Raw genomic sequence first — 14,157 nt, 5'->3', positions numbered from 1 at the left:
ATCTGTAAAGAGTCACTTCTGTCAAGTACATAATATTATAAACAGTAATGTTGAAGCATATGCATGCATTGTTTCCTGTGAAACCCTCGTGCAAGTGGAGGTAACACTTTGTATTACTCTGTGGAGAGGTGTAATATATTTTGAGTGGCTATTGCAGAAAAATGAATACTATGAAAATCTTAAGGGTTATAATTTGCTGCCACAGTTTCTTACCGATATATTGAGTTCAATACAATTCATGTAAACACATATTACTTGTACTGCGCTTGAGTATTTCCACATGATGCTACTTTAGAGGGAAAAGATGCACTTTTTACTCCACTTCCCCCCAGTTTATCTGGGGACCCTTGGAGGGGCCCGATCCCTTGGTTGAGAGTACTCGACGTAACTACTTAACCGTATATAAAGTAGTTCAAAGTAGCCACACCTTTGACCACCTACGACAGCAAAATGCTGCTTTCACATGGTTGCATCAGTATCTTTAAAAAAAAAAAAAAAAAAAAAGTACAATATTCCCCTTTAAAATTGAGTGGAATGGAAGTCTAAATCAGCATGAAATGGACATACTCAAGTACAAGTACCTCAAAACTGTACTGCAATACTTGAGAGAATATAAGGTTTTTTTTTTAGCTCTAAGAAATGATTTCAAAATAAAAGCTATGACATCAAAGGAACAAGAATCACTGTTTATTCCTGCTATTTACAAAATATTACATAACTCCATTCCATAAATTAAAAAAAAAAAACCTGCATGACAGAAATAAATATACCATACTTTACAGAACATGTATATTAGGCATTCATGGTTTAAGTGCACAGGTAGACATTGGATTTGCTGTTTCAGATGAAATTCATTTGACAATACATAAGTCAAGGAGACATTTCAACTGCAGGCAGCTCATGCAGCAAGTCATATTTGGAGTGATGAGGCGTGAAGGCTTCTTCTTTGGGACAGTAAAATCTCACAATACTGATGAAATATTTTTCAACAGGAGCCTCTCAAAGCCTGTCTGCAGTGGCCATGCCAAAATTTCTCCACCCCTTCAAATCCAATTTTGGAGGCGAAAATCATTGAGAATTTACTGGCATGTCTACTGAATGTGCAACCAAACAGAATCCCCTCTCCTCCTAATGGACATGACCATATATCATTTAATCACTACATGTGCTTTAAGAAAAATTGAATGAAGTTATGAAGTTTCAAATATACAATGTGCATAACAAGGCATCAAGACATTCTGGTATCCCAGTGAGAACTTTGACTCATTCCTTTGTCTAACCTGATTATTTACCCAAGGAAGTACATTGCTCAATAATAAATAAATCATTAGATTTTAATCAAAGCATTTTGTAAACACTGTTTAGGAAAGACACTACATAATGGTTATTCATATTATTATTTCTTCAAAGATTATTGTTTGCTCTAACGCTGAAAACCCAATGTGTGTGCTAAAGACAAGTACAAATATTTGAATATGTTTAAAAGAGGTTGGTCCAGCTGACGAACACAAATGTGTTCGGTGCATGTGTTTGAGAATGTTAGGTACAGGAGATGGGATTGGATTAATATCTGCCTTTACAAAGACTCACTGATGTGTCCAGGTGTGGAGGCAATGGAGATAAATCATATCAGAATAAGACGACACTAACTGTAAATGTCAAAATGCCAGAAAAACACGTGGCTTGGTAAGATATTCATTTAGAACAGGATCTTGAAAATGTGATGATTATTAAAGATAAGTTAATTTCATTTTATTAAACTTCACTGTTTTTGCCACAGTAATTAAAAAAATCATTTGAAATTGTTCTATGCATGTAGATTACTTTTCAATATCAGTTACATGCATTAACACTTAGAAAATCATAATTTAAGATATGTTGCTATAGCACAAAATAGCCAGCTTATGGTAGACGGCGTAATGTGTTTACGTGTGCAAATTCAAACAAGGTACGCTTGATAATATTTTGAAGTATGTATTAAAACGGACTATGTTACTAGAAGGCACCAGGGACATATCTGTTTGATTGGAGAAGAGCCATGAATTCCTGTTTTCTCCTTATCTGGCCCATGAGCTTGATGCTCATAACAAGTAAAACCATCTGGAAATGGGGAAGGGAAGCACAGATTAGATCAAGGCATTTAACTCAACGTACCTAGTGACTGTCATTTTAAACTAAGGCACAAGCAGACAAATCAATGTTTTTAAAAAACAAAAACAAAACACATACCCAAAACACTCCGCTTCCAAATTGTATACCCATCGCCAATGAGAATGCAAGCTTTAGTTCGGAGACATAAATCGGTAGGCAAGGCTGTGGGGGAAAAAAAAAGGTGCAGGTTTGTTTTAAAGTTGTTAGAGTTTGAATTAAGCAATAATTGAGAGAAAATCTGTTAGAGGATAAGAGTTTACTGGACCAGTAAGCCTCTTTATTTTTCTAAAAAAAGATCTCAAGATTTTTTTTACCTCTTGATAAACATACTGGTTCTTTGGAGCCCCGAGTGTGGCGCTGCCCCGTAGTCGAATCTGGGGAGGCGTGCAAAACCCCATTATATAATATTACAAAAATATGGTTCGCTCAATAAGAGTGAAAGGTGGGTGCGACTTTAATAATATGAGGACAAATTAACATTTAAAGACAAATTTGGTTCCTCTGACATCCTGGGTCTTTCGTGTTCATAGTTTTGGCCTTCACTCCTATCAGTTATGACGACATACTCGTTTCCAAAGAAAATGTGTGACTAGAGGACCAAAAGTAGCAAACACATTCCACAATGTCTAACTCGCAATAAGAAAAATATTTGCAACGTGTCAGTGCTAGACACCCACAAGAACAGAAATCCTGATGAGTCATCTTCACTGCTTACATTCTGTTTATATCCAATAAAGGGAGATACTCACACATTTTCCTGGATACTGACAGTTGCAGGAGGCAGGGATGAAAGAGCCCCAGTCTTTGTAGCCTTCAATAAGACCGCAGCACTCAAACTGGAGGTGCAACACACGGGTCCAGGAAAAAGTTAATCCAAAACAAAGAAACCAAAACAGAATGGATTACACAATGTAATACCCAACAAGCAGAAAAACATGTCTGCGCCCACGAAAGATGCATCCTTTTCTTTGGAATCGCTTGCTTTGTACAGGTTATGATTCTCCCGCAGCAGGGTAGCATGTCTTTAAGACACACCCGCTTGCCCGACCACACCTTAAAGACTACATATACCGCAGCTGTGGCTTCATTAAAGGGTTTGATAAACACCCGAGTGTTAAGTGTGATGTGTGTGTTGGGGGTCACAGCTTTTAGTAAAATCCAGCACTGGATGCGCGGAAGAGCAGGTGCCTGTGTTCTTCGAGCGGCCTCCCCAGATTTTCGTTGCCCCGTTATTCCTCTGCCTTTTCAGGCAGCTTTCCATCTTTGAAAAAAAGCCCCAAAACTAACCCTAAGCTAGTGGAGGGCCGCGAAAGGGAGAGACTTGAGGCCCGAGCAGCATTTTGCATCAAAATTTATACTCCTTCTCAGAGTCATAACTCAGTCAAATCTGAGCCCACTGACATCATGCACATGTTTTCAGATTCAGTCTGACTTACGCTTTCCGTGAATATCATTATCCGTTGAAAACGTGCCTACAAATCCACTTTGTAGGCAATCACAGTAAAAAGACTCTCCTCAAATCCAAATCTTGCCTGAGAATCATCACATTTTTAAGTTGTCTTCGGTATCAAAGTACTCCAATGATAGTTGTCTGTACACACATGGTTAGGCTACAGACAGCAAATGCTAATGGCTGATTCGGCAAACCCTTAATGGTGCCAACTTGCCAAAACTTAAACAAATATATGCTTAAAAAAAAAACCTGGGGCTCAAGATGTAGGCCACAGCTAACTGATGCCATGTCAACATTATACTTCCTGTTAAATACCCCCAAAGCTTTATGGGAATTGTAGTTCAAAAACTTGCTTGAAGCATGCCTATCCCCCAAGTCAAGTCTGAACTGAGTAATTTTTCTAAATGCCAGATCATCATGAGATATCTTTCCCCATCGAATGCCGGAACAGAGCTCATTGATTATTTGAGATTAAAGCTTTTATAGATGGACAAATGGACGCGCACCATTTCATCGTGTGGTATAGAAAAAATATCCCAGCAAACAGTTACACTATTATATATTATAAAACCAAAACAAATGTACATAAAGTTGAAAAAAATAAAAAATAAAAAGTAGCTGCTTACTTCTTCTTGAATACTATACAGCAGGGTCCTGTTGGCTTTGCTTGCTCCACTGAGCGGCATCATGGACAGCAACTTTGACTCTTCACGGACTACACGTTTCTGAGGAGGGAGAAATCGCACTGAGCGCTGTTCTTCGCATAACAAGACACACTGTATTTAAACCTGCTTTTTAAATAGCTGTATTGTTAGATATTACACATTGTAAAAATCATATCAGCGTTAGCTTGTAAAAGCAGGGCATTCAAGTACTGTACCTCATAAAGATCTTGGTAGCTTAGCGCTGTTCTAACAATTATTGTTTGACTGGCCGCCGCCATCCCAGTTGCATACTGCACACACACATAAACCAACAAGAGTAAGTGAAAGAGAAGCATAATTTGCAGAAACCACTTTTGAACACATGCATGCACTGCCCTACAGAGGTTAAAAAAAAATTGTGTATACACACACACACACACACACACACACACACACACACACACACACACACAGTAGTAACAAACTCATGGAGCAAGTTTTTACCAGAATCAAACACCATCTCTTTCCTTTAAAGGCTCCAAACACACCCAGCACTGAGAGCAGCAGGCAGCCGATCTCTATGACGTACATTAACACCACAGAAACGCTGGACACCAGCTGTGGAGAAAAAAAACGTGTCAAATTTGTTTTTGACAAATACATAGAACAATTATTGTTGATCAAGGTACCAAAAAAAAAAATCTAGGATTAAAGGACCCGTGTAAGAAGTAAAACTCATCTGAGGTCTTCACTTACACTTGATATTAATATAATTTTGATGTCACAGATGTATTGCTAGGAGGGCATGGCCACAAAAGAGGTCAAAGGTCAGGGTCAGCTACAGAACGATACCCTTAGCGCGTGAAGATAATTCAATGTGTTGCCCAAGGACACTTCAACAGGCAGATGCTTGTTGACATGAGGGCTTGAACTCAGCTCTTCCAGAGAAAAGACAATATTTAAAAAAAAAAAAGGTGCGGCTGAAGTGCGTCGAGGCAATACTGGTGGAAGACCGAGTAGGGCCTCGCATTAATAATTCCGCAGCTGTACTTGGATATTTCCCAGCAACTCTTTTGCTCCTTTAAAGTCTGACAAGACAAGGAGTTATTTCTGCCTCCACTAAATCATAATATCTGCTTTGGAAATGATTTTCATCCGGTCAGAAGAACATCAGAAGTCAGTCTTACTTTGCCAGTCTGTATGAGGTCTCTGTGCCAAGCTACTGTCATTGTCAGCATGAAGAAGCACAGCGCCTTTGAAGAAAGAAATTTGTTTAGACATGAAAGTGTTTGATGCTAGACAGACCATAAATATAAGTATCTCTAAATTCTTCTCCGATCGGTAAATGTTATTTAGTCCACCTTTTGGGAAAGGTGGACTAAATGTTTTTTTGTTTTTTTTTTTTAATTTGTGCTGCCTTTTGGTGAACTCATCGGTGTCACCTCTGAGGAGCAGCAGTTCATTTAAGTGCAAATGGAAGGCAGCAGCACGCCATCCAGGATACCTTTCACGGGGCTGTAGGGATCACAACCGAAACGAGGCCTATACTGCATATGACTCACAGCCGAGAAACACTAACACACTGGAAGCATTAACATTCTCTGAATATTACAGACACTCTTGGGGTGGAGAGGTCATTGTGGGATGGAAAAAGGATTGTTTATTCTCTCTTAATGGAAATTCTAACCACCACTATGGCGTCTTTTTTTGTTGCAGCCACCAGGGATTTTCTTTCTCATCACTTTCTATGTGTATAACCTTTAAACATTCCGACATAAAATGTGCTGCGGACATTGCAACGCTGTGCATAATACTGATGGAGGGGGTTCGCTGCAGCGTCGTCCCCCGCCAGACAGTATAACACGAGTCCTGTTTAGGATCATTACGGGCTGACTGATGGTTTTAGGCGAAACAACAGCAGCAATTCAACCCCCTTAATGAGTAAAACGGGCTAAAAAAAAAAAAAAAAAACGGGGACCCCCCGGCTTCAACTGCATCCGAAGGGCAGTGGAATTTACCTACCATATGCACGGCGTTCGCGAAAATAAACGGCCTTTTCAGGGTCGTTTTTTCCGCCACCACGACCACCGCGCTCCGCTGCATGCTGCCGCTGCTTCGCTCCCAGGCTTCAGCACGACCCTTCGCATAAAGCAGATGGCACAGCTGTTACGGTCCCGTGGTTTTAACACAAGGGGCATCTATCTATCTATCTATCTGTCTATCTATCTATCTATATCCGCGCAGGGCGTCGCTGTGATGCACTGGATGAGGGGTCTGTGCCGCCTTCAGGTGCAGTCGGAAATAGTGGCATCTCAGTAAGGGAGTCAGCCGTGGTGACAGGTGCAATGGTTGCGTGCATGATGGTCACTAAGGTCATTAAAAAATAAATAAATTAAAAAAAAAAAAAATATATATATATATATATATATATATATATATATTATTATTTATTTATTATTTAGATCAAATTAATTTTTTTCAGTAAACTGCTGAATTATAGTTTCCCAACGTGAAGGACCAACTACTGTTTCACAGTCTTTTGCCAGTTAGAAAGGAAGTCACATTTAAACATGTTGAATCTAAAAATACTTGAATCAACTTATTAAAAAACTGGAAATAAAGTAAAATCCCCTGAGGTCTGCAGAACTCTCAACTATACAGTGGTGGAATGTGACTAAATACATTTACTCAAGTGCTGTACTTAAGTCGAGTTTTGAGAGACTTGGACTTTACTGGAGTATTTCCATTTGATACTCAATTATGCTTCTACGCCACTACATCGCAGAAGCAGATGATTTTATATGTACATTTATCTGGCAGCTTTATTCACTAGTTAGTTTTGCAGATTCAGATTAAAACCAAATGTAATCAACTAACTGCGTAAGCACAAACGTACTATAATGGGAGAGTTGTAAGCTGACATCAGATACACTCCTAAAACTGATTTATGAAACCAGTTTTATTCTTTTAACGAATCAAAAAGAAATGAATAAGCACAACATATTGAAAATATACAGGCATCAGTTTTGACCACACGCAACTGATGTTGATTTTGGCCCCTCAATAAACAATGTTGGAAAAAAACTTGCCCCTGTTTGATCTTAATTACTGACCCCTGCACTACATGGAATAACTGAATAATTTAATGCCAACCTTCATGGCTATACAACCATATTTGAAAAGATTTTCATGTGGTTCAGCCTGACAAACTTTTGCATCTTTTGGGATATTGAAGAGAATTTAAAATGAGGTTCTGTGAGTTTCAACAGACATTGCTTAATTTTGTTCATGTCAAAAAATGACTGCATTTCCCAAGATCCAACTGCGGTAGTGGGGGTTGGGCTACTGTCCTAGGGACAGGTAGAGCTGGTTTCTATTGTTACCACAGGTGGTGTGGAGAGAGACACGGGAGGCTGTGAGTCAGTAAGAACAGGAAAAACTGATGAGTGAAGGACACAAAGAGAGAGAAAACGGGAGGGAGAGGCCAGTGGAGGAAAAAAAAAACCTGACATGTGTGAGAGAGCAGCAGGTGGATTGGACAGCAACCCTGGATTACAGACGAGCATTTTTTAAAAATCCCATTTTAGCTGAAGGAAGTTCCTTTTTTCTTTGACAGACAGCTAACCGGAACCTGTGCAGGAGGACAAAAAGGATGGGATGTGTATTCATGCTTTCTTTTGCTTTAGGTCATAAAGTGGGTCAACAACTGAGAAGGAGCTGAAAGGAGCAGCAGAACTGAGACAGTTTTGTCCTGCTGGAAGACGGGAGAGACAGGCTGAACTGGCTGGAGACACGAGACAGACAGAACGCAGACTTATAAAGAAAAAGTTTTTCATAACCGAGAAAAAGGACAGGGTTCAAATTTGAGACCATTTAAATTTTATTTAGTAAAAATTGGAGAGGTAAATGGATTGTCAGGCACTTTCTAACCAGTGAACAACACCATTTTTACATCTTGAGAAACAAACTTGAACTGGTTTTACAGGATACTTGTGGACTAATTCAACCAAAATGACCCTGCTGGTGGAAATCTAGCACGGTGACTGACTGCTTTCACCGGAAGAGGGAGAAGTGTAGTTTATATATTTTCTTTCCCACGACCCAGCATTTTAAATTCTTAATCAAGAATAAAGATAACCCATCAAGTATATCTACAGTGTAGGAAGGATCATTTCCTCCATTCTCACACATTCACATCCACACAGAGAGACACGCACACTCCACTGTGCCTCCACCATGCAGGCCCCAGGATCCGAGCATGACGACTCTTTTGATTTCCTGTTTAAGATCATCCTGATCGGAGACTCTAACGTAGGGAAGACCTGTGTGGTTCAGAATTTCAAGTCAGGGATTTTCGCGGAGAGGCAGCAGAACACCATCGGGGTGGACTTCACTGTACGAACCGTGGACATCGAGGGGAAGAAAGTGAAGGTTAGTATTGTGTGTGCAGTGATCTTGTGGACATAAAGACACGAATGCTGAGGGACATATGTGCGTGTGGAGTCTTTTAGGGCATATGAGTGTAGAGGTGGTGTTAGAAAAACAACAACCATATGCAGAGATGGATAAAGGGGGACTACAATAAGTCAATAATTCAAATGACTGTTGTATCTTCAGGGCTTTAAAAAAGCCTTAAAAAGCATTGAGATCAGTTACCTCAAAAATCCCTTGGAAGGTATTGAAAAGTCTGAATTTCAAAAAACACCAAGGTAAGTTATAAAATGTTTTTTGTATATAACTGAGGGCTGTCAGGATGTGTTACACACTTATAACCTAAACCTGTAACATGTACTACAGCAGCAAGGAAGCTCATTGTCTCATAATGGTCAAGTGTTAATTTTAGCAAAAGTTTAAATGAATTAATTATTTTTAATTGGTTACTCTATCCACCCTTTTTATACTTGGCTTGAAATCACATTAATTTAATTGACTGTATCATTAGGAACTATTGTTTTATACTGTTGGGAAGTATTTGAAAAATAGGATTATAAATTCTAGGCCATATTATCCCTACAGGTTTTCCATCCAACTTTAATACTTTGACCGATATGACAGTGAAAAAGGTAATAAATTGCTTTTGATGTTGTATTAAAAGGTCTTAAAAAGTCTTAAATATACCACGGTGAATCCTGCAGGAACCCTGATTATGCTCCAATGAGCCCTCATCATGGGGTGTTGTAGAGTCAGCTTGTTCTGACAGTGACAGGCTGCACCGCAAGGTTGCAGGCATTTTGGTGAAAGATCGAATGAAAAGTATGGAAAAAACCGGAATGTAAAGCTTATGGTGTGCCTAAAAGGAGCAAACACCCAGGTCCAGTCGCAAATAATGGACCCTCCTAGCTATAAGAGTAAATGCCACCACAGTGAGGTGTCCTTTGCTGACAGTGACAGTTAGACTCAGTCCAAAGCAAGTCAGACCAGCTGCTCACATGAAGAACCTGTCCTTCAGGTTTCTCTGCTCGAGCTTTTGTACGGACAAAAATAATCCTGGAATGACATCACCACGGCATCACTGAGCTAGAAAAGCTCTTACCTGAGTGGTGTGAAAATCTATCTGTCCACTCAGTTAAATGGTTGGCTTACACATTTCCTATCATCACCAATAAACTGGTTATTCATGTGTGCGCTGTCTTTACTGATCAACACGCGGGCACCGCAGTATCTGAAAACTCGTGATACTGTCAGGTATGGGCTAAAGGTAAGGATGCCCAGAAAGGTCATATAAAGTCACTTTCGGTACTGATATATTAAAATCTAGCCTGTTTTTATCACTCTCTATCTTGCTAGGCTTATCTGTAGATTTGTCATGGCCCCGGGGGGGAAGGTACAGTCTGTTACGCACACACACATGCACACCTACAGCAACTGTATTGTTCTGTGGGCAAGCCAGTTAGATGACTTGAAGATAAAAATGCATGGCATGCGTTCTCTTCTTAACAAACATGTCATCAACTGAACTTAAATGCTGGAGGAAATATTCAAACTATCTGCGTCATAGATCCTGAAGTATTAACTGTTAAAATAAATTACATGGGGGTTGTTAGGTGATAGGGGCTCAGATGAGTCCAAACAATGATAAGCTCCTGTTTTCTCATTTCACCTCAACTCCAAGTAACGTATCAAGCCTGTGGCTGTACTAAAATTGAGCCGCCTGATATTGATAACATTTCACTATTGTATTTCGGGGTGTTCTTGGTGATCAGTGGCTATAGCAGTGCTTTTTTTTAATGTCACATTCTGTAGCTATGCACAGGGAGGATGTTTTCCTTGAATTTTCTATCTGGTTTTTAAGCTTTCCCAGATAGCAAAATTAGCGATATGGACCAAAACCTTTAACACTGGGATTGAAAACAAATAGGTTGAGCTGGTGAGTCTGGACTGGTTGCTATGACAGCCATCACCACGCTAACGTGGTCTGTCAGATGCTCACGGAGTATTCTGCAGAGGGAGACCAAGGGATCTGCTTGTGTGTGTGTTTAACAGATGCAAGTGTGGGACACGGCAGGCCAGGAGAGGTTTCGTACAATCACCCAGAGCTACTACCGCAGTGCTCACGGCGCCATGATCACCTATGACATCACACGACACTCGACCTTTGACTCAGTGACCCACTGGATCAAGGAGTTAGAGCTGTATGGGGCAGCCAATGTGGTGCTGGTCCTCATAGGTGAGTGTGGACGTGACTGTAATTTATTATGTGAGTGCGCAATTTGAGTGATTTGTCTACGAGGGTGGACAAAATGGAACATTCGAGAAAATAGTGAAATTCAGTTCAAAAATCCTACAATAAGAGCATAATTTCTTAGGCTGTAAAATTGTTGTACTGAAAAATGGTAGTGATTATTTGAACTTGGTGCCTAGGTGGGGTTTTTTTTAAATGTTTCTGCAGCAAAAGCCTCAGACCCTAATGTGGTTTAAATTTATGGTTCAAGCACAGACTGGACACATGCTGGACGCTGCGAGCAGGATTTGAACCTGCGCAGGGAAACCCTATTGGATTTCAAGTCCAACGCCTTAACCACTCGGCCATCGCAGCTCCTTTTACTTTTCCTATAGCAATAATACTAACATATAATGCTTTCTGACTTGTGTGGAAAGGACATCATGCCTAACTCAACTGAAAAAAAGTACACCATTTCACAATTTTAATGTGGATTTGCTCATGTAAACATACAATATTCACCTTGTGGAAAATGACCTCTAAATTGTTAGCTGCATCTCCCCATAGCACATTTCCAACTTATGAAGCCGCACATAAGTTACTTCAAATGTTATCTTAAAGAAGTACCCCTGCCATCCTCATAATCTATTCTCTAATTTTAAATTGATCTCAATTTACACAGAATGTGCTACAGCAGCTGTGTGATTGAAATGTTTGACTTGAAGTCATCTAAGTCAGTATTACACTTTAAAATGTATGTTTTTAGCTGCACCTACAGGACTGTATGTACATTTCAGTATGTCCAGGTGTTGGTGTTAGCATGTAATAAATTATGTACATTGATAATAAAATTAGAAAAAACTTTTGTGGTACAGACTCCTGTTGGGTGTTTAGAGTGACCTTTAGGTATTGTGTTTGCATCTCTCAGCTCCCTGATTGTCTCTATCTAGGTAACAAATGTGACCTGGAGCAGGAACGTCAGGTTAAATTTGAGGAAGCCTGTAAACTGGCAAAGGAGAGAGGCATACTAGCTGCTCTAGAAACATCAGCAAAGGTAATGAGTGCACTTACACACGTAAAACACGGAAGAGAAGTTTTGAAATTGGTTGAAATTGTTACCTAAACTTCTCTACCTCCTCCTCTGTGCCTAGGAGAGTAAGAATGTGGAAGAAGCCTTCATGATGACGGCAAGGGAGCTGCTCTTTCGTAACGGCCTTAATGTCCAGCAGGGGGACTTGGAGAGCACGCCTCGAGTTCTCCTCCGGGGCAACTCTCGGCCGGTTAATGGCGTCGTAGCGGCCTACACACCACCAGAGAAGAAGTCATGTTGCTGATACAAATGTGGACAGGACAGCGAAGATAAAGCTGTTGGAAAGTAAGAGCTGGTGGTGGATGAGAAAGTGGCTGAAGGACACTTTTAATCATGAATGTTGATGATTGGAAGACGATACAAAGAGGCCTCAAGAACCAAGAGGAAGTTTAAGCAATTATGGAAAGTATTGAAAAATCAATTACTGTACTTTTCTGTGACTTACTTGACGTGAGGAGAATTATAGAATTGTTCAGAATTGTTTGCACTAGCATAAGTAATCAAAATCTGAATGTAAAAACTAAAGCATTACTATGGATCAAAAACCACAAAAAGTAAGCATTCTCAACACCTGCTCACTGGCCTCAACCATGTCATCTTTATCAAACCCCAGTCAGTGCAATAAGAACACAAAGAATTCCATATCTGGCGTGTGTTTGCTTTCTCCATGTTTCACTCTGCCGGAAAGACTTTTGAAAATCTGGGAAAGACTCAAGTGACCTCTATAACGAGCTGTGATCCTCTGCTGCTGCGCTCTGGATGAAACGTTCTTGAGAATCTGCTACAAACCAGAAAGCTGTGAATTATACATTTTTGTTTGACTTTCTCGCCGGTGACAGTGGTATGCATACAGATGGCTTGAATTGTCATAAATGTCTGTAGTAGGATGTGAATGTGTTCTAAATGGATTTTCCAGTTTCTGATTGATATGAAACTAGATTTTTCATGAGAAACAAAGGTTCTGTAGAAGCCTGGTTATGAGTATCAGATTGACTGACAAATTAAAGGAGGAAACCCACATAAAATGTCTTAGAAAGGTTATGGGCCACTGCGAGCCAGCAAAATGACCTGAATGCATCCTAGTTTAGTTTCTACAAGCCTATTGAACTCTACTGGAATAATTCTTCTAAAGATACTCCTTCATTTTGTGTGTTGATGACTGTGGGGGGAGTGTTGCCAGTCCAAAATCTCCTCACTTCAGTTGAGATCTGCGGACTGTGAAGGCCACAGTATATGATTCACATCATATGCATACCAATAAAGCCATTCAGTGACTTCTTACCTATATGTAGGCATCTGCATATTTTATGTTTCTCCATTCATTTATGCAGGTTTTCTTTGGCTGCAAACTGAGCCAAAGAAAACCTGGCCTTAGGGGTTTTGGGCTATGGCTAATTGATGATAACAGGATGATAACTGGGACGACACCCTCTTGAAATAATCCAGAGGACCACTTCATTGTGAACACTAGAGGGTACTGTGCTGTTACACTTACATTTATAACTGCAAGTTGGATGCTCATTGCCCTAGACAATAAAGATCAACTTAATTTAAAACATCTGTGACTGCACTAAGAAACAATTAACTAAGTTATCATGTAGCCCAGTAAACAAGAAAAGGTCACATCAGCATTAAGACTGAACTATGCCAGGATCATAAAGTAACTAAGCTGCGGCTCCTATCGGTGTAATATTTCTTTGTGTTCAGTGCCAAGTTGGCAGGTCCTATTGAAACATAAACCGGGAAGTCATGTAGTTGGATTTGAAATAATTGTTATTTTCTGACACTGATACAGCTAATCTGCCTTAGTTTTATTTAGTCAAGAGTGGAACAATCATGGGAACAATCTAGATGTAGCCTTATCCTTCATCCAAAATGAAAATTCCAACTAGGAAGCGTGAAATAACCAATTTTTGACTATTTTACTAGTAGTACATACTTCATTTGAGTGCCAAGGAGTTCTAATAAATTTTAATATGGTCTGTGTTTCAAACCTTCAGTGACAGCAGGACATTAAGTGGGCTATCCTGGTTTAACTCGGTCTTGTGGCCCAAAATATGTAATGACAATTGTGAACTCATTGAAGCACAATCAGTGAAGACTGTGTTTCCCGCATTTGGAATCCAAAAAAAAAACAAAACAACCAAAAATAAATAAA

At 39.8% G+C, this 14,157-nt stretch overlaps 2 protein-coding genes and 1 non-coding gene across 3 annotated transcripts; 1 reads left to right on the top strand and 2 right to left on the bottom strand.

Moving 5' to 3' along the window:
• Positions 1 to 665: 665 nt before the first annotated feature.
• LOC120801155 (tetraspanin-8-like) lies at positions 666 to 6,572 on the bottom strand. Its single transcript, XM_040147741.1, has 9 exons — positions 6,271 to 6,572; positions 5,436 to 5,501; positions 4,753 to 4,866; positions 4,485 to 4,559; positions 4,231 to 4,329; positions 2,901 to 2,987; positions 2,466 to 2,525; positions 2,230 to 2,313; positions 666 to 2,100 (listed from the first exon to the last, which is right to left on the bottom strand). Exons 1-9 carry the CDS (start codon positions 6,349 to 6,351, stop codon positions 1,996 to 1,998), a joined length of 771 nt encoding a protein of 256 aa, XP_040003675.1. The 5' UTR covers positions 6,352 to 6,572; the 3' UTR covers positions 666 to 1,995.
• A 1,912-nt stretch (positions 6,573 to 8,484) lies between these two features.
• On the top strand, positions 8,485 to 12,243 carry LOC120801100 (ras-related protein Rab-19-like). The gene is made up of 4 exons (XM_040147643.1): positions 8,485 to 8,679; positions 10,732 to 10,915; positions 11,860 to 11,963; positions 12,061 to 12,243. Exons 1-4 carry the CDS (start codon positions 8,485 to 8,487, stop codon positions 12,241 to 12,243), a joined length of 666 nt encoding a protein of 221 aa, XP_040003577.1.
• On the bottom strand, positions 11,203 to 11,284 carry trnas-uga. Its single transcript has one exon. It is a non-coding gene; the product is annotated as a tRNA-Ser (tRNA).
• Positions 12,244 to 14,157: the final 1,914 nt, after the last annotated feature.

The sequence above is a fragment of the Xiphias gladius genome, chromosome 2, assembly GCF_016859285.1.
Source record: "Xiphias gladius isolate SHS-SW01 ecotype Sanya breed wild chromosome 2, ASM1685928v1, whole genome shotgun sequence".
Taxonomy (NCBI): Eukaryota; Metazoa; Chordata; class Actinopteri; order Istiophoriformes; family Xiphiidae; genus Xiphias; species Xiphias gladius.
The sequence above is the reverse complement of the archived record's forward strand: the minus strand, read 5'-3'. Positions and strand labels throughout refer to the sequence as shown.